Source organism: Rhinatrema bivittatum, chromosome 2 (assembly GCF_901001135.1).
Source record: "Rhinatrema bivittatum chromosome 2, aRhiBiv1.1, whole genome shotgun sequence".
Lineage (NCBI taxonomy): Eukaryota > Metazoa > Chordata > Amphibia > Gymnophiona > Rhinatrematidae > Rhinatrema > Rhinatrema bivittatum.
In genome coordinates, this window is record NC_042616.1 from 97,130,425 (window position 1) to 97,155,394 (window position 24,970).

At 43.0% G+C, this 24,970-nt stretch overlaps 1 protein-coding gene across 9 annotated transcripts in view; it reads left to right on the forward strand.

Annotated features, from left to right (window-relative positions):
• Positions 1-24,970, forward strand: part of RBM33 (RNA binding motif protein 33) — a 523,998-nt gene that overhangs the window by 257,007 nt on the left and 242,021 nt on the right. For all 9 annotated transcript variants that reach the window (XM_029588463.1, XM_029588468.1, XM_029588464.1 and 6 more), the window contains exon 11: positions 14,745-14,877. In XM_029588463.1, coding sequence (XP_029444323.1) covers positions 14,745-14,877 — 133 coding nt within the window. The remainder of the gene's footprint in view (positions 1-14,744; positions 14,878-24,970) is intronic.

Genomic DNA, 24,970 nt, shown 5'->3' on the forward strand with positions numbered 1-24,970 from the left:
TACACAAGCACCCTCACATACACACCACACAAACGCGCACACAAAGCACCCTCACCCTCACATATACACCACACACATGCACACACAAAGCACCCTCACACATACACCACACACAAAGCACCCTCACCCTCACATATATACCACACACGCACACACATAGCACCCTCACATATACACCGCACACACATAGCACCCTCACCCTCACATATACACCGCACACGCACACACAAAGCACCCTCACATATACACCGCACACGCACACACAAAGCACCCTCACATATACACCGCACACGCACACACAAGCACCCTCACCCTCACATATACACCACACACGCACACACAAGCACCCTCACCCTCACATATACACACACAAAGCACCCTCACATATACACACCACACACGCACACACAAGCACCCTCACCCTCACATATACACACCACACACGCACACACAAGCACCCTTACCCTCACATATACACCACACACGCACCCTCACCCTCACATATACACCACACAAGCACACACAAGCACCCTCACCCTCACATATACACCACACACGCACACACAAGCACCCTCACCCTCACATATACACCACACACGCACACACAAAGCACCCTCACATATACACACACACACGCGCACACAAGCACCCTCACCCTCACATATACACCACACACGCACACACAAGCACCCCTCACATATACACACCACACACGCACACACAAGCACCCTCACCCTCACATATACACCACACACGCACACACAAGCACCCTCACATATACACACCACACACGCACACACAAGCACCCTCACCCTCACATATACACCACACACGCACACACAAGCACCCTCACATATACACCACACACGCACACACAAGCACCCTCACATATACACCACACAAGCACACACAAAGCACCCTCACATATACACCACACATGCACACACAAGCACCCTCACCCTCACATATACACCACACACAAGCACCCTCACCCTCACATATACACCACACACGCACACACAAAGCACCCTCACATATACACCACACACGCACACACAAGCACCCTCACCCTCACAATTACACCACACACGCACACACAAACACCCTCACATATACACCACACACGCACACACAAGCACCCTCACCCTCACATATACACCACACACGCACACACAAGCACCCTCACATATAGACCACACGCACACACAAACACCCTCACATACACACCAAGCACGCACACCCTCACATACACACCAAGCACGCACACTCACATACACACCACACATGCACACTCAAGCATGCACACGCACACACCAGCATGCACACCCTCACATACACACCACACACGCACCAGCATGCACACCCTCACATACACACCATGCACGCACCACACAGAAGCACCCTCCCCCCCACATACACACCACACTCACAAAAACAGAAGCACCCTCCCCCCTCACATACACACCACACACACAAGCACCCTCACTGAAATTAATCTCATTTTTGCGTTTCCATTGATTCTTTTAATAGCCAGCACTGTACAGAAACTGCTCAAAGACAGAATTTGTCTGATGCTTTTTGCACCACCATGGCCCAGAAAAGTTTGGTGTATGTACCTAGTACATCTGTCCTTCAGCCCTCTTATTCCATTAGGGGCAGATCCATTCTTGAGAGCTCATGAAGAGTCTATTTCATTTGAACTTTTCTCAACTTCAGAGTATGAGTGTTGAGCGCTTGCTGATCGCTCCATTTTCCTTATCCAAGGAAGCCATTGAGATAGTAGTATCTGTTAGAAAGCCTTCAACTAGAAGAGCTTGCAGCTTTAAATGGAAAAGGTTCTCAATTTGGTGTCAAGAAAGCTCCTTGGATCTGTTCACATGTGAAAGACATGGTTTAATGGAACACAGTCAACATGTATTTACCCAAGGGAAGTCTTGCCTCAAAAATTTGCTTCATTTTTTTTGAAGGGGTTAATAAACATGTGGATAAAGGTGAACCGGTGGATGTAATGAATTTGGATTTTCAGAAAGCATTTGACAAAGTCCCTCATGAGAGGCTTCTAAGAAAACTAAAACATCATGGGCTAGGAGGCGATGACATTTCGTGGATTACAAACTGGCTAAAAGACAGGAAACGGAGAGTAGGATTAAATGGTCAATTTTCTCAGTGAAAAAGGGTAAACAGTGGAGTGCCTCAGGGATCTGTATTTGGACCGGTGCTTTTCAGTATATTTATAAATGATCTGGAAAGGAATACGACGAGTGAGGTTCTCAAATTTGCAGATGATACAAAATTATTCAGAGTAGTTAAATCACAAACGGATTGTGATAAATTGCAGGAGGACCTTGCAAGACTGGAAGATTGGGCATCCAAATGGCAAATGAAATTTAATGTGGACAAGTGCAAGGAGTTGCATATAGGAAAAAATAACCCATGTTGTAGTTATATGATATTAGGTTCCATATTAGGACCACCCAGGAAAAAAAATCTAGGCATTATAGTGGATAATATATTGAAATCATTGTCTCAGTTTGTCTCAGTCTGTTTGTCTCGATTGGGGCATTGGTAGAGACATCTACTATAATAAATTTCAGGTGGGATTTAAAGAATACAGCCCGACCTCCTCCTCTTCATCTTCTTCTATATCTATGAAAGTGTGAGATGTTAGGTGGGCAGCAGTGGTTGAGAATCGGAGTGTCATTGTCTTTCAACCAGTTTTTGGTGGCACATAAACAGTCATAAGCTCCAGAGGCAAGTAGGTCATAGATGACGGCGGATTTTTTCGTAATAGATTGTGCATTGATGAGTGTAAAGAATAGGGTAATAGTTGCAGAAATCGGGTGCGTGTTGGTTAATTTAATGTTGGTGAGAGTTCTAGTGTGCGGGGTATGGAACGGCCGTTGGAAAGCTGCAACACCATAGCGGCTCGGGCCTGTGTTTATAGGGAAATGGGATGGGGCAGTTGATATATTGTACTCACAGTTTTCCATGCTGCGAGTGGTTATAAAATCGGGGGTGCTAATTAGGCTTGTACAAAGGGGCAGGCTCCTTTGTCACGTGCCGTAACATGATACAAGCGCCTGTGGTGTCATCGCCATGGTGATTTTGGTCAGCAGACGATGGGCAGGCCGTAAGCAAGGGAGGTCCCGCTCTGTTTCTCTTTACGGTTGGAGGAGGGGGCGCAGTCTTCGGGCTCCCAGAGCTGGTGGCCGACTTGAGCCTCTGCGCTGCTTACTCACCTCCCTGGCCTCGGCACCATGGTGATCTTAGTCATCGTGGTGGGCAGTGCTGGCCATTTAGATGCCCAATCCCATAGTCTTGCAAGATCCTCTTGCAATTCCTCACAATTGGCTTGTGATTTGAATAATTTTGTGTCATCTACAAGTTTGAAAACTTCACTAGTCACTCCCTTTTCCTGATAGATTACATACGTCTTAATATATTTATAAATTATCATCATCCAGTCTGGAATAATGCCTTGTCTCCATTCTTTGCTGATGAAGAAGTGGACAAACTGCTGTATCCTCTGACAGTTGCACTCCAGGTGGCAGGGTCTACAGGAATTTGCAACATCTCTCATGTGGGGGTTGGTTTTTTGTTTTTTTTGTTCCAAACACCCACGGACAAGCTGGAACCTCATGATCCTCTCTATCTTCGCTTCCAGGGCTAGCATTCTGAACAGGGACTACAATGAGAAACAAATCTAGCAATTTCATTATGAATACTTGGAACATGTCAAGCCCTCACAGAAATATTCTGGCAAAGGCAACAACATGAATTTTTATAAGAGCAGTGTTACTTGGAGCACTTAGCAGATTGGCAGTTTTACTTCCACTTCTGACAAATTGTCACACCATAATATCACCTTAGTGTTCCCAAGGTAATTACTTTAAATGCAAAGGGCTACTACATTGGGAATGAACTCCCGTAACATGATACTCTGCCTGATGCCACTCTCCTTCCGCTCACAGGCACTAAGCAGCATATCATGTTCTTTGAAAGTAAACAGCAAAGATGTGGTCACCCGAAGCATCAGAATAGTTTTCAAGATCCGAACAACCAAGCCAAGGAATGTCTGCTATATAGTCAGGTCTTTAATGTTTTTCCAACACGAATATGTTGATCATGAGAAACTTCCACAGTGGACATTGTGAGCCAGTGCAGGAAAATGTGCCCCATTAGGCAAATGACAGGCTCCCAGTTAATGAGCTTATATGCTTCAGGGTGACCACCTTATCTTGCTGGTTTCCAAAACTAAAGAAGGACACGTTAGGCAATCTGGAGACTATACACTCAGAGTCTAACACGACACCCAAGAAGGCGATAAGAGTGGAGGGATGGTTCGACTTTTCAGCAGTCATAGGATGCCAAATTCTTGTATCAAGTTGTAAAACTTTTGGAACAGTAATGTACACTCAGGCAAGTCCCTAACCCCAACAATCAGAAATCTTTCCAAGTATTATACCACTCAATCTGTCCACTTGTTCAACACCAATGTATGAATGTGCAAAGGTAAGTGCATGAGGCAGAATATCCCATAGACATACACCTCTCATAGTAATATGCCCTTTCAAAACAGAAACCCAGAATGCGGAGTCTGGCGGCTTTGGTCATTTAACACACACTTTCTGCATACACTGAGTAACTCGAGAGTACAGTCGAAGGAGTCATATTTAACCAAGCATTCCTTGGGCTGGCTAAAGACATTCACTGAATGAACTTTGGGTGTAGATTAAATTGTGTTAATCACAATTTACCCTGTTACTCCTTTGGAACCACTGCTGACAGGGAGGAGATAATTTTGGCAAATGGCTTCGTGAAAAAGGTTCTGGCTACCTTGCTCATCTCCAGCTCTTCATGGAGTACCCCCTAGTCTTTCTATTATCTGAAAGACTAAATAACCGATTCACATCTACCCGTTCTAGACCTCTCATGATTTTAAACACCTCTATCATATCCCCCCTCAGCCATTTCTTCTCCAAGCTGACAAGTCCTAACCTCTTTAATCTTTCCTCATAGGGGAGCTGTTCCGTTCCCCTTATCATTTTGGTTGCCCTTCTCTGTACCTTCTCCATCGCAATTATATCTTTTTTGAGATGCGGCGACCAGAATTGTACACAGTATTCAAGGTGGGGTCTCACCATGGAGCGATACAGAGGCATTATGACATTTTCCGTTTTATTCACCATTCCCTTTCTAATAATTCCTAACATTCTGTTTGCTTTTTTGATCACCATAGCACACTGAACCTATGATTTCAATGTGTTATCCACTGTGATGCCTAGATCTTTTTCTTGGGTGGTAACTCCTAATATGGAACCTAACTTTGTGTAACTATAGCATGGGTTAATTTTCCCTATATATGCATCACCTTGCACTTATCTCACTGTAAATGGAAGAACCCCCTCGAGAACTGGGAGCTCGAGAAGCTGCTCTGACTGCTGATAGAATTAGAGGACAAACACTGTCTGTTGTGCTTATGCTTTCTGCTATGCAATGTAATGGGCAATTGATCCAGTACCTGGACTGCAGATAAGAACATAAGAACATGCCATACTGGGTCAGACCAAGGGTCCATCAAGCCCAGCATCCTGTTTCCAACAGTGGCCAATCCAGGCCATAAGAACCTGGCAAGTACCCAAAAACTAAGTCTATTCCATGTTACCGTTGCTAGTAATAGCGGTGGTTATTATCTAAGTCAACTTAATTAATAGCAGGTAATGGACTTCTCGTCCAAGAACTTATCCAATCCTTTTTTAAACACAGCTATTCTAACTGCACAAACCACATCCTCTGGCAACAAATTCCAGAGTTTAATTGTGTGTTGAGTAAAAAAAAACTTTCTCTGATTAATTTTAAATGTGCTACATGCTAACTTTTACCTGCCCTAGTTTCTGAATCCCCAGTTGTGGATCCTGGGGAAGCTGTAGCACTGTTCAGTCTGCCGAGGCCTGACATGGTAGGCTGTGACTCTGCCTATTCTGAGCTCTGGGTCTGAAAAATAGCTTGGGGGGGAGAGAGAAAACACACCTGGGACTTGGGAAAAACCTTGCATTGATTCCAGAAGCTGTATATCTCCTACACACGTTTTTAAGGATACACATTCTGCCTTGCCTTGAAGAGGAGGTTCAGAAGTCTCTGTTGAAATGAAGGTGCCTAGTTTATCATTGGTTTTAGAAAAATATTGATGGTAGCTATACTTGAGATAAGAGGATTAACAGTGTGAGATTCAAAGTAACACCTAATTGTGTCATAGGTTATACTGGGTATTATTATTTGCATTTAAACCATATAATCAGAATTAACTGAATGACCCTGCTTAACTATTAGTAGGATTTTTATAGAATTCCTTTGCATTTTGAGTGAGATTAATAAATAAAAACATGTAGAGGCACAAAGTAATTGAAAGGTTCATTGTTTCAGTAACAGTGAGGTATTTAATTAGAAAGTATACAGAATGACCCTCTAGGAAAGCTGATAAGTCATATAAATGACTGTTGGATCCTTTTTATCCCTTGACTTAGAAGATTAACTTTGTGCTTGGCAATTTATGCAAAATTTCATCTCTTTCATTAGTAACCAAAGTTATCTGTTCTTCATGAATAGATTATTGCAGATAACATCATGTAATTAACCAGAGATGTGAGAAAGTAAAAGTATAATTTGTGTAAGTGTTGTATGAGAGAGAATGTTAATTTCTTAACTAAAGGGTATTTAAGGGGATAAAAAAGGTAAAATAGTATATAATTCTTTAAAAGGATTAGTGTAACCTTCTTCTGTATTCCTTTGGAAAGCAGGTGGAGATAGCTTTTTAAGTATGTGAGTGTCATGTTCAATGAGCCATTCACAACTCTAATAAACTCCTGACAAAAGATCATGTCCATAGAAATTAAACATTTTGTAGATGTAAGAAGTGTAACTTTTATTAGTGTATGAGTTCATACCTGTTTAGAGCATTAAGTATTTCTCACAGATTTGCCTGCCATGCAGCCTCTCTTTGCTCTGGTCTTGCCTGCTATGACTCCTCCTCAACCTGCAGAAGCCTTCAGCGAGTCTTACTCCCCAGCTTTGCTATACTCCACCTCTCTGCTCTCACCATGCCCAAATCTCAGCCCTATGTAACCCAGCCTTGCAAATATACCTTTGCCTCTTCATGGATTCATCATTGGCTCTCTGACCTGACATTCTTGCCTTGAGGCTTTCAGACCTGCTCTTGTCTTGAACCTTGCTTTGCAGCCTATCTAGGCCATTCCTTTCTCTGTGGCCTATTCTAGACCTTGCCTAGCCTAGTGGCCTTCGGGCCTCCAGCTTGCTGCCTTTGGGCTTTTATGTTCTTTGTTATGTGTTGTCTTGCTTAGTTCTTGTCCAGCATTGTCATGTCCAGTCCTGTCTTTGTTTGGTCTTTTCTTGCCCTGCCCATCCTAGTGTCCTATTCCCACCTTCTGCTTTGCTTTACCCCAGCCCGAGTTCATGACCAGGATCCAATCTAACCTGCTGCAGCTTGTCTCTGTCCTCAGTGCCAACCTTGCCTAGTCCAGCCTTGCCTTGCCAGTGTTTCTGATTCCTGCCTCTCCAGCCCTGCTCCTTCTTCTCCAGCCTTGTTCCAGTCTCTCCAGACTATTTGGACTCACCATAATATACTGTCGCTGCAAAGACCTACTGGCTCCTAGAACCCAAGGGCTCAACCAGGGGAGGGAGCTGGCTAGGCAGAATACCGGCCTTTATCTAGTACAGTGTCCTGCCTTGCAGTCCTGTACCGCTCCTGGGGTGGGTTACCTATATTCCAGCAACCGCGATAGTATTTTTCAGTCTTGAAACACATGGTGCAGGTGATTTTAATAGGTTTAGTCTTAGCAATCATTGAAAAGTAGTAGTGGGATTTTTTTTTAAATTCTCATTGTCACAGGAGAAATGTATTGTACTTAATATTCAAAAGTAGTTTCTGTTTATCACTGAATTGGAATTAATGGTGCAGTCATAATATTTCAAAAACACCTCTGCCTGGCCTTTCATACAGATTTGACAATATTGTATATTTCATGTTGACAGTATTTTAGGAATCCACATTTTGTGTAATGAACATTAAATAGTAACATTTTCTAAGAGGAATTCTGTTCTCAGACAACTACATTTAATTTTGAAACTTGTGGAAACAGTTATAGGATTTTGTGAGGTTTTTTTTTTCCTTTAGTTGCTTTTTCACTCTGCAGACTCGTATCTATACTGGGTTATAACCGAAAGCCTCTGGCTTCATGTAAGAGCTTACTGGTAGAGTTTTTGATATTCCGTGGCTGTGTATTGGTATATTGTACATTAATGTATACACAAAACCTATCTTTAATTTAATTTTTATTTATTTAAAACATTTATAGCCCGCCCTTCCTACGTTCAGGGCAGTTTACAATGTCACATTCACAGATTTTTTTAAAACATGGCAATATTTTTTTATTTTATTTATTAAGGCTTTTATATACCGACTTTCTTGATACAAATCAAATCAATTCGGTTTACAATGAACTAAGCAGAATATACAATTAACCAATCAACAAGAGATACGGAGCATACAGTTACATTATAACAAGGAAGCCTTAACTTGGAGTAGGAAAATAAAGAGGGGGTGAACGGAGCAATAAATATATAAAGTGAAATAAAATAGAATAAATACTATATACAGAAGAGGGGGCAAGGGGCCAACCTCTCTTTAATGAATATTATGCATGAAAATTTGGAGAGTTTTGTTTTAGTCACATAAAATAAAAATTGCATGGCAGCGAGTAATCAAACAATCATACATATGGATTTAGACATTAAAAGCGAGTTTAAATTTTAAAAAAAGTCTTTAAAGCTTTCTTAAAGCTTTCCCATGGAAAACCTGATCAGGTCTGATGGCACACTGATTGGGAAACACTGCCTTAACATCTTAGATTTTTTTTTTGCAATTTTTAAGTTTTCTTTTGTCTTTGTCGCTGCTTCTGTTGCTGTCTCAGAGCTTTTCATCTTGGTGAGACTTTGGCATGTTGGCCTGTTTCACTGCAAAACGTTTGTTTTGATTTTCAGCATTTATTCTTCTCACAAGTGTCCATGAGCCAGCAGCTTCAAGTGGTGCCATTCATGTAGTTGGAAGAAGTCCAAGATAGATCATCATTTAAAATGCAAATGCTGTTTAGTATTTGAGCACAGTGTCTCTAGTAGAAACATATGCTCTAAGATATCTTCTAGGGCTGTCCAGATTAAAATTGCTAGACCTCTTCACTTTGACATCAGAGTCTACCACAATGACCCAGAAACCACACTATTGATGGTTCATTGGTTTCCAGGGATTGAATGGCCTCCTCAGAGTTGAGGCCTTAAGAGATCAAGAAAGCACTCCCACTCATCAGAAGAGAGAGATTTCTCCTTGTCAAAATTGGCCTCAAAGGAACACTGTGCTGAACTTTATCTGGAGGTCTCCCTACCCACCCCTATCAGTGCACATCGCTAAGAGCTTCGATATGGGGCAGCAGCCATATATCAAAGTGGCTTCAGCAGGAGGTGAGCTTAGGCTCCAGATCATTGTCTAAGTCTCAGTGGTCTCCAGTACTGGGTACCACCATTTGGTCTGTGTTCACAAAATGCCTAGTGGGGATTGCAGTCTCTATAGATGCTGGAAAATTGTGTTTTTCCTACTTGGAAGATAAGAGCACTTCTCAGGCAGAGGGAGATGAGTATATGTATTCTACCATCTGGATGGAAGAGTTGCTAGGGTTTGTCTTAAATTACTTCAAAATCCACGTTGATTTGGTCAGTTCAATTGGAGTTTATTGGGGATCTGGTAGATGTTTGTATAATTATAATGCATGTCATTGTATTGCTAAAAATTTGGTTTTATCTTGTTTTATTTGTTTTTACCTATTGTTTTATATGTTAAGTTGTAATCCATTTAGCACATAATTTTGATATGAACGGAATATAAAATATTTTTAAATAAAATAAATGTGAGTCAGGTAAAACTACCTCCCTACCAACAGAATCACAAAATTGATGTTCAGGAATACAGGGAGTTTTACAGAGTCAATAGATATCAGCCTGGGACATGTTACGGTTGTTGTCTATAGTATCAACAAATCATGGCACTCCCATTGCACAAAACTTTTCAGACAACAAATGCCTCAAGCCTGGGTTCTTAGTCTGTTTAAGAAAAGCATTATTAATTCCTGGAACTATGGGCAGCAATGACCACTCTTAAAGATTTTCAGAGAACAGGTGGCCAACAGAACTGACCTGATACAAACTGTTCTACCTGACAACCAAGGAGGGAACAGGTTTATTCCTTCTGTGTCAGGAAACTGAATGTGGAATCTGGCCATCTCTCACAGGATGGCTCTTAAAAAAAAAAAAAAAAAAAAAAAGCACATATCTGTCGGGAAGAAAAAACATCCCAGCAGATAAACTTAGTGAAATCCTATATCTTTGAGTAGTCCCTCATAAGAAGTGCCATGCTGCATCAGATCAAAAGCCCATCGAGCCTAGTATCTTGACTCTACAGTGGCCACTCCTAAAAAGTAGGCATAAGAAAATAATGCTATGATGGGTCAGACTAAGAGGTGGAAAACAAGATAGTTCTTTAGTGGGGAACATCAGAAAGAGTTCTGCTTGTAACCTCAATGAGCAAGAAAGACCTGAACTTCTCCAGGAGAGAAACAGAAGACAAACTAATGCCAGATGTCTTTCCCTTCATGGGGGGGGGGGGGGGGGGGGGGCGGCTTGGATTTTGCATGTTTATCTTCTTTATATCTCTGGTTGCAGTATCCTTAGTAAAATTCAAAAGGGGCAAAATAATTAAGCATCAAGAAAACAGATTGAGATTTCAATTTTGATTGCACAGAATGAGGGAATGTTTTTCATCTCAACATCCAATCACTAGCTGTCACAACCTGGATCTTGAGTGAAATGACTTGTTTTCTTGGACTCTCCAGTGAAGTATCTCATGCCCTTCTGATTTCTAGAAAGGAATCCAGTAGAAGATCTTATGGCTTTTAGGTGGCAGAGGTATGCCATTTGGTGTGACGGCAAGTCCCTAGATCCCTTCACTTACTCCCCCCTCAAAAACTACTTTAGTAACTTCTGCATCTCAGAGTTTGGAATGAACACCAAATCTAAGATTCACCATAATAGAATGAAACTGCATAGCCTTCATTGTCATATTTATGCATGCCTTTCTTTAAAGGAAGCCTCCTGTCAAACCACCTGAAGTGGTACTAATGCAGCTGAAGAAAGTCCTTTCGTAGCCTCTGAGCTCTTGTTTGTTTAATTCCCTGATCTGGGAGATCATATTTTTGGTGATAGTTATTTCAGTGAGTTCCCTGTTACTAATTAGCCTAGTGAGCTCTTTCTGCAGCGAGACCAAACGCTAGCAAAATCAGCCATGGTTCTTTTGGGACACATAGCTGCAGTAGTGCATGTAGTTTGCGTTGTTTACCTGCACATGCAGGGCCGTCAAGGGGGTCTCCCCAAAGCCAATGAGATCAACTTTATGAACAGTTATCCCAGAAGATCCTTGTGACCCTTGACCATCAGTTGGTAGATGAAACCTGTTTATCATAGTGAGTCTTTCACTGCATGTCCCAGTACATAAAGTGATTTGTCTACTGATGCCTCCACCCAAGGGAGTGGAGGGGTGCACAAAGAGGCTGTAAGGACCTAGGATTGTGGTCTGCTGCAGAGAGCCATGTGCAGATCAACCTTCTGAAGTTAGAAGCTGTCTATTATGTGCTAGAATCATTCTCTCACTTGCTGTCAGACAAGAGAATATTGATCCAGATGGAAAACAAGTGACCATATACTGTGTAAATAAGCAGGGAAGCAAGGACTCATATACCCTTTGCGAGGAAGCTCTCCAGATATGGCCACGGGTGGGTTATCACAACGCCTATCTCGACGCAAACTATCTGCCAGGAGTCCAAAACGTGTTGGTGTACGGCCCAAGAAAAGTGCTTCGACCTCATAAGTGGTCCTTCGATCAAAATGTCAACAATGAGTTATTCAGTCTTTGGGGAATGCCAGTGGTCGACCTGTTCGCTTCAGAGGACAACAAAAAACTCAAGCAGTTCTGTTTCATGCTTTCAATTGCTACAGTTCAGGTCCCAACGATTTTGTGTTAAACTGGAGCACCTATGTGACAATTTGTGTTTTAAAGATACAAAACAATTTTGTGTTGTCTGCAGATTTGTTATCCTCACGTGTTTCTTTCTCCAGATCATTTATGAATATGCTGAATAGCACAGGACCCAATACAGACGTCTGGGCAATCTACTAATGACCTTTCTCCATTTGGAAAATTGACCATTTAGTCCTACTCTGTTTCCTATCTTTTTTTCCAGTTACCATTTTACAACAGAGCACTGTCTCCAATCCCATGATCTCCCAATTTCCTGAGGAATCTTTGTCAAATGCCTCCTGAAAATCCAAATACTCTATATCTGCAGAGCACAAGGTAACAGGGATTCTCATAGAACTAGCATGGCTATTAGACATATGTTATCCATATCTTGCCCATTTTATCAGCTCAATCTCAAGTTTTATTGGGAGGTCTCTGACTGTCATAAGGAGTGCAGCAGACTTTGTCATGCAAGGCTACCTTTGTTAGCTCTCACAACATGGATGTTGAATATGCAGTAGTCTCCTTCTTTCTCCTTCCTGAGGAGGAGGACGACATGCTAATTTTGGCTGGAAAGACCTCTATTAGAAGAATTTGCAGCTTCAAGTGGAAGCTGTTCTCCAATTGGTATGGGACCAGCTAGCTGGATCCCTTTTCCTGTGGCCTGAAGGACTTCAGTATCAATACCACTTTTCATCCTCAGGTCTAAACATCTCTTCAGTTAAAGTTCATCTAAGTGACATTGCAGCACATAACCAGCAGGTGGAAGGCGCTCCGATGTCCCTCCACTCATTATTAAAGTTCATGAGACGTTTGTGGCAATCCAGTCTGTAAATTTCCAGTGCCTTGGGACCTAATGTAGTCCTCGCTCAACCTATGAAACCTTCCTACGGATCTCTTGAGTCTGTGAACTTGAAATTTCTCACCTGGAACATGTTGCTTTTAACTGTTACTTCGGCTTGAAGAGTAAGTGAATTGCAGGTGCTGGCTTCTTACACACCATACCTGTTTTTCACAGCAGGTTTGTTCTGCACACTCACTTTAAATTGCTTCCAAAAGTAATATCTTCATTTCACATTAAGCAAACTATTGTGCTTCCTACTATCTTTCTGAGACCACATGCACACATAAGATAGCTCTTTACTTTGGACCTCAAGCGATCCATAGCGTATTATAGATTAGGACAAGGCCGTTCCTAAGAGAACTCTAATTGGCTAGTGAATTGTATTGTGCACTATTATGTGCTGGCTGGCTTGCAGATTACAGACTCTGTCAAGGCTCATCAAGTGAAAGCCATGGCGACTTCAGTGGCTTATCTAAGGATCACTTCCATTGAAAACATTTACAAAGCTGCTTTTTAATTGTTCATTCATATCGTCACTTCAGCACTACCGTCGCAACAATATTTCTCAAAGGGACAGTAATTTTGATTAAGCTGTGTTGCGCATCCTGTTCACCCAGTAGTCTACTCTCCGCTGCCGCATTCCCTGTTTCAGTAGGTTCTCTGCTGTGGACCCCTCATCTTATGATTCCGTGTTATGGCTATTCGTGCCTGCTTGTTGCCTATGAAAAGCAAGTTTGCTTACCTGCAAATAGAGTTCTCCATAGACAGCATCATGTTTAATTACATCTCCCTTCACCCCCCCCTCCCCCCCAAAGAGTCAACTACCTCATTAAAGCTTAAGCTCTGGAAGAGACTGAGGGGCTGGTGACACAGCATGTGCGGGGATTTCAGTGCATGCTCAGTGAAGTCTTCACTGAGCTCTGAGAGCTAGGCCCTAGTTGGTGCTATCAGCTGGTGTTTTTCACACATGATGGCTAATTCATACCTCTGTCTACGGAGAGCCCTGTTTACACCTAAGCAAAGTTGCTTTTCTTATATAGCGTTTAAGGAATAGCTAAAACTGCAGCTAGTATGAAATATTGTTACTAACTGAAATCTCACCCTATTAGTTGTGAAGTTAGTTCATTTGCAGAGGCTGGACTGTTTATTCTAAAAACTTTTGTTTGTTTTTTAAAATGAAGACTAGATATTAATGGAACTTTTAAATAGTAAAGACAATTCTTCATTTGTCTTCTGTAATGAAAATGTCAGTTAAACATTTCAGCAAACAAAATGAAATTAAGGATGTCTGAAGAATTAGTTTCGTGCAAATGTTTGCCCAGTTTATTTACTGAAAGATTGCCTTAATGTTAAGAATGCTACAAATTGATTTTTTTTTTTCATGGTAAGCTGTTCCATTGCTTGTAGTTAGGTTATGCTAAATTAACAGTGCTGAACAGAATGGTTTAAGAAGATAAATGTCAGAAGCATTTTCTAAAGTAGCTTTCATCCCTTTGGATTAATGGAAAGGAAGGTCAGTAATAAGTACATGGATTTCAGTAATCTTGGAACAAAATAGTATTCCTGTGATAGTATGATATTAAAATATTGTGAATTAATTTACATGTATTGTTTGAACTTCATGGTTGTTTCACTGTGGAAGAATGGGTTAGTAGATTTGCAAGCTTGTGCAAATTATAAGAGATGATAAATCATATTAATTCAAAAAAATTGATTCTCATTTTTTCTTGCTTGGTTTTATTTATTATTTTATTTCTTCACTAGGGTCCACCAGATTTTCAACAACATAACCCTGGACCTATGTCTAGCAACTTCAATCAAGTCCAAAGGCTTCCTCACCAAGACCAGTGGAGAAACCCACCACCTCCACCTGATAGAGAGCCTTTTTTCATAGGAGGTAAAATACTTGATTGGGTAGTACAGAACCAGTGTTAATGTGCTGTAGCATGCGTTAAATCCATGAACTTTGAGAGAATAGTAATGAATAATGTTAAAACAGTGGTACCATTTGTTTTATTTTTATTTCTTTTGTAACTCTATTCTAATGGGTGAGCTTTTGAAGAATCTGATGGAAAAATGTTAACATATAAAACAAATAGACATTCTGAAGGTAGAATGATTTTGAAACTGTGTATTTTGTAGTATTTGTGTTCAAAGACATAGTTGATCTCAGCTGAAAAGAGTGCAGTGCTAACTCTTTTGCAGTTGACTATCTCATATGAAAACTTAATAGATTGTGCTCTCTAAAGCATGCATAAAACTGAATTGCACACATTGAATAGGCATTATTATTATCAATGCACTACTTAAATCTCACCTGCTGGAAATTACTATTCATAGCTAGTCCAGAATGGAGCTATACAACTATTCTATATATATAATTCTATGATAAAATCTTTCTAGTTTTAAAAGAATTAAATAGGCTTACAATTGGCCAATGTATTCATTTTAATTCTAATTTTTAAGGCTTTAAAGAGGTTTCGCCCAGGTTACCATAATTCTCCGAGGATAAGCAGGATGGTAGTCCTCACACATGGGTGTGATCATAAGATGGAGCCCCAACATGGAAAACTTATATCCGGGTTTCTTGAACTTTGACTTGGCACACTGAGCATGCCCTATACTACACGACCATGCGGGGTTTCTTTCAGCAGAGCTGCAGCATCGCGGTTGGTGAGCTCTAATTTTGGACTTTTCAGCCCGTTTTGCAAACCTTGCCTTTTCTCTTCTTGCATTTTTTTCACCGTTCGAACAGAGTCCGTCTCAGTTCATCTCTGATAGCATTCCTAGTCAGGGTTTTCATCATTTATTGGTAAGTGTCCTTTTGCGGTCGATTCCCCTTCAATGCCAGTGCTTCAGTGCCCGCTGGCCATTGACACCTTTTATTTCATCCCGTCATGGCCAAGTCTGGTTTTCGGTGATGCCCGAGGAACATGTCCATTATGGACCCCGTGAGACATAAGTCCTCTGCCTGGAGGCAGCGCATGACGTCCATGGTTGCCACTTATGCACACAGATGGCGCCGATGGGATGTTGTCTTTGGCTCGACAAGATGGAACAACTCTTCGGGTCGAGGAAGACCGAGCCATTGGCATTGGCATAGATGGAGCTTGGAGCTGCACCGATGGACACCGGGCCATCGACATCAGTGGTACCATTGGTTCCATCGCTGCTGTCAGCGGATAGGGTCACTGGAGACCAAACACCATCGAGCTCCTCCAAGTCAAGGACGTCGGGTTACTTGTCAGCCTCGACATCAGGGAAGGACTGGGCTGAGCATCAAGGGCAGATGAAGGTGCACGGTCCCTATCGATGCATGGTGCCAGGCATGGGATGCATTGGTGCATGCTTTGATGCTCCCAAAGTGACCTTATGGGCGAAGAGCGCCAGTTCTCCATTGGTGCCAGGGGCCCACAATGGTCTCCACTGGTTCGGATGCCCATTATTGATCCACCTTGTGGGCCCAAAGAGGATCTGGCCACTCCTCCTTCCTCCCAGTCGGTATTGGCATCAGCAACATTCGAGGAGGAGCTGGAACGGCGAGTCCAGCTGATGGTGGAACGGGCAATGCAGGGCATCAGTCCTGTGGCTCCAACAATGGAGTTACTACCTTCCGTCCTGGAACTGCTGCTAGAGAAGCTCAATACGTTCATCGGTGCGTTAACGACTCAGCTGGCATAGGTTCCTGGGATGGTGTCTGTGCCCATCGGGGCACCACATCCTTTCCCTACTAATATGATGGTCATTGCCAGTTCCTCGGAGGAGGAAGCTTCACCAGGTTGGCGAATGCAGAGACCTTAGCCCCCTCTGTCCAGCTCTGCTGGAGCCTGCACCTCTGGGTGAAGGCTGAGCACCTAGGGCCCCATCCCCTGTTGCTTACAGTGAGGATGAGGGGTCCCTATGACCCCTGGGAGGATGATACCACTGGTCCTCCTCCGAGGGTTCTAAGGGTCTCCCATCAGACTTTTCTCCACAAGAAGCGTGAAGGAATTCTCCACCTAAGGAATTAACTTTTGCAGGATTTATGAGGAGGATGACGGAAGCCATCCCATTTCTGTTACTTGAAATACTCCAGTTCATGGAGCCTCCTAAGGAGATCGTGGCAGTCCCGGTACACAATATCCTTAAGGAGTTGCTGCTGAGGATATGGGAACACCCTCTCACAGTGCTTCCTGTAAACAAGAAGGCTGACAGGGTCTACCTTATCCAGAAGGCTGCCGGATTCGATAAGCATCAGCTGCCCCACCAGTTGCTGGTGGTCGAATCCATTCTCGAGAGCAAAGCATTCTCGTACCCATTTCTCAGCACCTCTGGGGAAGGACCACAGAGTGATGGATGCTCTTTGGAGAAAAGTGTTTCAGGGGGCCATGCTCATTGCCCACATAGCTTCCTTCCAGCTCTGTATGAGCCAGTACTCTCAGGACATCTGGAAGCAGGTGCAGGAGGTGGCAGAGCAGCTGCCAAAGCAGCAGCAGCAGCAGGACACCCTCATGTCACTGGTGCATAAGGACCCGGAGGTAAAAAAACATGAGGTCTAAGTGACCTACGGTGTTCATGAAACTGCATTGAGGTCCTCTTCAGCAGGAATCAGTGCCCACAGAATGGCATGGCTGAGGGCCGCGGATTTCTAATCTGAGGTACAGGAATGACTCGATGTGCCATGTACTGGGGAGAATCTCTTCAGAGATAGGGTGAGGGACAGGGTGGCCCAGCTCTGGGTCTAAGATAAAACCCTCGCAACAACGCTCCACCAACACTCTGAACCCATCCTCCTCCCCTAGGAGGTCGGTGAGATCGGGGCAGAGGAAGTGATTCTTGCGCCAGAAGAAGTACTATACTTCACCCTCTTGCTCCCATCAACAGCATCAGGTATCCCACTGCCATCCCAGGCAGCAGAAAGTCCCCAAGCTCCAGCTGGCACCTCAGTCAACTCCAGGGACTGGGTTTTGACCGGGTCATAAGGAGCAAAGGCCAGTCGCCCATACCTGGGACGATGGACCGTCCATTCGGGGGCAGGTGGCAGTTCTTCGCAAACCAGTGGCCCAGTATTATCTTGGACCAGTGAGTTCTTCCCATCGTCTGTCAAGGGTACCAATTGAACCAATTGGATGTCCCGTCAAATTGCCCTCCGAGTCAGTTTTGGGGGCTGGTAGCGCATCATGATATACTGCTAACAGAGCTCTCCTCACTCTTAATGGCCAGAGCGGTTGATTCTGTCCCACAAAGGCACAGAGGGTGGGTATTTTACTCCAGGTACTTCCAGATGCCAAAAAAAACAGGAGGACTCTGTCCCATCCTAGACCCTAAGGGCCTTGAACACATTTCTCAAAAAGGAAAAGTTCAAGATGGTTTCTCTGGGCACCTTGATCCCCCCTTTTTGCAAAAGGGGGGATCAAGGTGCCCAGGGGAACTCCACAGCACCAGCTTCCAGGGGCCTCGCACCTTTGCAGTAGAAGAGGACCTTTCGATGCTTTGAGTGAAGATCAACTTAATGGTGGTTGAAGAGATTGGTAAGTATATCTTTAGGAGATCTTAGGACTTAAACATTTTTGGAGAGAAGTAAATTGTGGGATATATTCTTTAGAGTTTGTGTGTGTCTGAGATAATAAGCAAGCCAGAGGGAATTAATACTAGTGTCTATCCTTCCCACCCACCCACCCCTATCTCAACCCTTGATTTTTAGGCAAGAGACAGGGTCATTAAAAATCAATCAGGCTGTTATCTAAATCATACTATTGTGCTAGCCCTTATTGAGAGTTTAATCATCCCCTTGTAGGACACTAGCAGATTAATTAGTAAATACACCTGTAAATTTAAAGTACTCTAATTCCAACTCCCTTATTAACCTAAACTTAACTAGGAACGTAACAACATTAAGATGAAGGCAGTAGTCCAGCAGCAAGAGGGGGCTTTCCAGTCTTTTGCATTGAGTGTCACATGTATGATTTTTTACCCACCGGTGAGAGATTGTATGTGTGCACCCGGTGCGAAGAGCTCCTAACTCTCAGAGAATGAGTCCGATCTCTGGAGACTAGAGTGGCAGACCTAGAGGAGCTGAGGCAGACAGTGAGGTACATTGATGAGACATTTAGGGACATAGTAGCCAAGTGCCAAGTCCAGTCTGGCAGCCCCAGTGCTGCCTTGGATCAGAAAGGTCTCCAGGTTGGAGAACATTACTCTGGTGTAGCAAGAAGTGATCCTGTAGCAAGGACTTGCCCTCTTGCACTGAGGACAAGTCTCCCATGGCTACTGCCCAGGAGAGAAGGGTTAGGTCGGTCATTATAGTTGATGATTCGATTATTAGAAATGTAGATAGCTGGGTGGCTGGTGGACGTGAGGACCGCCTGGTAACTTGCCTGCCTGGTGCGAAGGTGACGGACCTCATGAGTCACCTAGATAGGATTATAGACAATCTGGACTGGATGTTGAGAGGTTAATCCTGCAACCACATCTTCTCTTAGAGGATGTGTCTCGGGTCCTGGTGGCTTCTTGAAAGCTTTCCTCTAGAAAGTCCTGTGGACTGAAGTGGAGAAGGCTTTTTGTGTGGTGTCAGCAGAAGGCCCTAGATCCGTCGTCCTGCCCCACACACAAAAACTGCTTGATTACCTTCTACACCTCTCAGAAGCTGGCTTAAAAAACAACTCCATTAGAATTCATCTCAGTGCAATTGGTGTATACCACCATGGTGTAGATGGTACGCCCATCTCTGTACAGCCTATAGTTGTACGATTCATTGAAGGCCTGCTTCAATTGAAGCCTCCCCTAAGGCCTCCTGCTGTATCTTGGGACCTCAACATGTTATTAGCTCAGCTGATGAAAGCTCCTTTTGAGCTGCTGCACTCCTGTGATCTGAAGTATCTGACCTGAAAGGTCATATTTTTGGTGGCAGACACCTCCCCGTGCACAGGGTCAGCGAGCTCCAGGCCTTAGTGTCTTATCCACCTTACTCTGTTTTATCATGACAGGGTGGTCTTTCACACGCACCCTAAGTTCCTTCCTAAGATGGTGACTGACTTCTATCTTAACCAATTCATCGACCTGCCAACATTCTTTCCCAGACTCAATTTGCACCAAGGCGAATGAGCACTGCACAAGTTTGGACTGCAAGCGAGCCTTAGCCTTCTATCTAGAGTGGACAGAAGCCCATAGGCAATCCACCCAACCTTTTTTTCTTTTGATAGGAATAGGTTGGGCATTGCCGTTGGCAAACCTACACTTTCCATTTGGCTAGCAGAGTGCATCTCCCTCTCTTATACCCAGGCTGGGCTGCATTTTGGGGGTCATGTCAAAGTTCATTATGTCAGAGCCATGGCAGCGTCGGTGGCTCACTTGCAATCAGTTCCTGCTGAGATCTGCAAGGCTGCGACGTGGAGTTTTCTCCACACATTCACTTCTGACTATTCCTTGGATAGGGATGGCTGATGCGACAGTAGATTTGGCCAATCTGTCCATCAGAATCTGTTTGAGATGTAGAACTCAACTCTCTCCCACCTAGGGCCCATTGTTTAGGTTCAGGCTATGTCCCCCTCTATTACCACCAGTGCCATTGTCATTGTGCCTGTTGGTCCCTTTTTATGTTGGGGAGCAGCCTGTAGCTGGGGATTCACCCATGTGTGAGTACTACCATCCTGCTTGTCCTCTGAGAGAGCAGAGTTGCTTGTGTGTAACTGCTGTTCTCCGAGGACAGCAGGCTGTTAGTCCTCATGAAACACCACCCCGCAGAGTTGGGTTTCTCCTATTTCTTGATTTGAATATAATTCTGTGTTATAAGACTGGAGAGGGACTGCGCAATGACACTTGGTATATAGGGCATGTTAGGCATGCTCAGTGTGCGAAGTCAAAATGCTAGAAACTTTGACATAAGCTTTCTGTGTCGGGACTCCATCTGGTTATGTCACCCATGTGTGAGGAGTAACATCCTGCCGTCCACAGAGAACCCCTGTTACAGGTAGACAGCTCTGCTTGAATCATTAATTTCATATATTTCTACCCGTTCTTTGCATTCATCAAACATTGCTTTATTAATGATGTAATTGTCTGAGGTTAGAGTGACCAGAGCACAGGACAAGGCTTTTTCCTGTAATGCTCGTTCCCTATACTTGGAACAACATACCAAGAGAAGCACAAACTTGGCTTTTTAAGGGCTTTTAGTTTTATTTGTTTCTTCTCTTCTATTGGCATTTTCTAAAAAATGTATAATTTTGAAATTCATTTTTGATTTCTATTCCATCTTTCATGACTGGTAGGCCACTTGAAAATGGATTACAAGAGTGTTGGATGGGGTCACTAAAACAGATTACTGCTAAAGTAGTAACCGTTAAAAATATAAACGTACAATAGACTTAGTGTTGGAGAGGTTGTATGCATAGGTATGGCAGTCTGGAGTAGATACATGTCCATAGGGTATAAAGAGAGCAGAAAGGGGATGTCAGTCAAAAGTGCATATCTGCTTTGTTAGTCTCCTCGGGGACATTACAGGCATGTCTGTTGGGCCCCATGGCTTTGCTGGTCTAAATGCCATGTTTTCAATTGATGACAAAATGGCATGTAGTCATTGATTCTTGCAGGGAAGGGGAAAGAGTTCCACAGGCTAGGTGCCACTGCATTGAGGGTTCTGGATCAGCCAGAGGGCTTTGAGAGAAGGGATCATTTAAAAAAAAAAAAAAAAGAAAAAGCTTTTGGCCTCATCAAAAGTTTTGGGTGAGATGATAGCCCCTTACTTTCTTTGTTAAGTAGGTGAGGCCAATGTACTTTATCACCTTGAAAGTGAGGAATAGCTTTTTAAATTTGGTGTGCAGAAAAAAGAGGGGAAGCCAATGCAGCATTTTTTTTTTGTAGCAGGGAAGTCTGTTCCAATTTTCCTTCCTAATAATTGTTGTGAAAGCTGTGTTTTGGAGACAATGTTTGGTAGTTATCTTTTGGGGTAATCCTGTACAGATGGTGTTGCGGTAGGCTAAGTGAGAGAGTGGCAGTTACTACACTTAACAGTACACATTGGAGGTAACCTGTGCAGAGTGGCAGTTACTACCATAAGCAAATTTTTGGGCAGACTGAATGGATCATCTGATCTTTATCTGCCACCATTATTATGTTACTACTGGTTTGAATAACTATTTTGAAGTTGTTTGGTTGTGGAAAGAGGTGCAATTGCTTTACCAAGCAGAGGTACCAGAAGGCTCTTTTTGTTACTGCTAACATTTGGGTGACTAAGGTCAAGGCAGAATCATAAGAACATTTGAGATATGCCGTACTGGATCAGACCAAGAATCCATCAAGCCCAGTATCCTGTTTCCAACAGTGGCCAATCCAAGTCACCAGTACTTGGCTCGTACCCAAACATTAAATAGATCTCAAGCTACTAATGCTGGTAACAAGCAATGGATATTCCTTATTGATTAATAGCAGTTTATGGACTTCTCCTTCAAGAACTTATCCAAACCCAGCTACACCAACTGCCTTAACCACATTCTCTGGCAGTGAATTCCAGAGTCAGGTATAACTCCAAGGCTTTAGACCTCATATTGAGGCTGCAGGGTGATGTTCATAGCGGAAGTGAGGAAGGGGATTAACAGGTCACGGAGAGGGGCCAAACCCCAGAACCTCTGTTTAACTGAAATCCACTATCAATCATCCAGTTTATTTTTGCTCCAAGGTAGTGGTTGGGGAGCCACTCTCATTCTATCCAACATGTCTGAGAGGAGTAGGAGAATCTGTATATCAGCACTGAGTTGTATTTTGAGGCTAACGCTTCTTATATTTTCAGTATAACTTGAAAAATGCAGAAATGATTTTAGTAATCTAGTTATCTAATGTTACAGAAATATAATTAGCTCAAAATCCACAATTGGGCAGATTGAAAAAGTAAATGTCTTAGAAGCAATTGATTTATTTATTTTTACTAGTGTATAAACATTGTCTTCATTTTATATTATTCTTTTTATTTTTGACTTCTAATGTTCTATTTTTAAATTTAAATTCTTTGTTGGTACAAATTGGTTTATACTATAGTTGATTTACTTGATTTTATTTGTTTTTATTCGTCATATTCTCACCTTGAGCTTCTATTTGGAAAGACAGGTGACAAAAACTAGATTTCACATGGGTCACATGATCGCACTAGGTGCTGAATGGACCAGTTTTTCCATACCATTCTAAATAGGGCAAAAATGTTTTACTGCCCATGTGTAGCAGTTCCCATGCTTCTGAGGACATGGGGCTCCTCTCTGTTTCAATCTGCCGAAATGTTGAATTTGTTTTTTTCTCCAAGGATAAGCAGGATTGTAGTCCTCACGAGTGGGTGACATCTGGTGGAGCCTGATTCAGAATTTCTATGTCAAAATTTCTAGACTGTGCCCTATTGTGCTTGTACAAACTGGCATGATACCATATATCCACACCGGGTCCTTTAGTCTCTCCTTTTCCGCAAAGCATACTGGTTATGGACTTAACTTTTCCTGCATGTCTCTGAAGCGACAAGTAGGACTTGTTAAATGCAGGGCCCTGCAGTCTTTTTTTTTTCTCTCCTCTTAGTGTCCCTTGATAGGTCTTTTGGTAATTTATATTAAGTTTCTGTTCTTTTGTCTTGTGCAGAAATAAAGACTTGAGGAACCAAAATTAGGCCGAAGGGCAGTAAATTGTATTAGAGGTGACAGTTCCTACTCTAAAATCTGAGATATTTTCTGTGACCTGAATATATCTCGATGTGGGTATAAGAATCCTTGAGATCGAGAGAGCACAGCCAGTCTCCTTTTTGTAGAAAGGGAGTCGAGATGACCAGGGAAACCATCTTGAACTTTTCTTTTTTTAGATATTTGCTCAAGGCTCTTAGGTCTAGGATGGAATTGGAATTCTACTGGTGGCAGAAACCTGGAGGTTTTACAATTTGTTGATCCTCCTCAGGAAGTTCTGGCAATACCTGTCCATGACGTCCTTGTTGATCTACAACATAGACTGTGGGAGCACCCTTGTTCGATTCCACCAGTGAACAAGTGGATGGATGCCACATACCTGGTTCAAAATATACCAGGTTATCAAAAGCCTCAACTCCCACACCAGTCTGTAGTGGTGGAATCTGCCCAAAAGAAGTCGAAAAGAATCTGCCCACACTCGTCTACGCTTCCTGGTAAGGAACAAAAATTCATGGATACTCTTGGCGGGAAAATGTTCCAAGTATCCATGCTTGTCTCTAGAATTGCGTCATATCAAATTTATATGACTCAACATCAATGAAATTTATGGAAGCAAATACAGGAATTGGCTGAGTCACTACCTCAACAACACCAAGATTCCTTCAATAACATTATCTACAAGGGTCTAGAGGCGGGCAAGCACAAGGTCCGTGCAGCCTATGACAGTTTTGAAACATCTTCCAGGATGGCTACATCGGTGATTAGTGCCCGTAGATGGGCCTGGCTAAAGGCTTCTGACCTCAGGCCCGAGATTCAAGAAAAGCTGGCAGATCTGCCTTGTACTGGTGAAAACCTTTTGGGGGAAAAAGTACAAGATGCTGTGGCACAGCTAAAGGAGCATTCTGAAACTCTGTGCCAGTTATCCGCTGTACCAGCAGAGATGCCATCTTCTTCACGTCGAACAGCTAGGAAAGATACCAGGAAACCCTATTACAGACCACGGAGATACTGTCCTCCAGCACCCCGTGGTAGAGCATCAAGACCATCCCAGAGAGATCAACCCAGACAACCAAGGGCACCTAGGCCTCAGCCTCCTCCTCAGACAGGCTCAGCATCGGGATTTTGAAAACCTGCCGGAGGACAGCAGCCATTCTACCAACCCAATCCCAAACATACCAGTGGGAGATCGGATCTCCTTATTTCTACCCAATTGGTCAAACATCACATCAGATCAATGGGTACTATCCATAATAACACAAGGTTACCATCTGGATTTTCTCACAGTGCCCACGGACTCCACACCAAAGCCCCTTTGGGTACACAAAGATCATACAACTCTTCTCAAACAGAATTATCCACCCT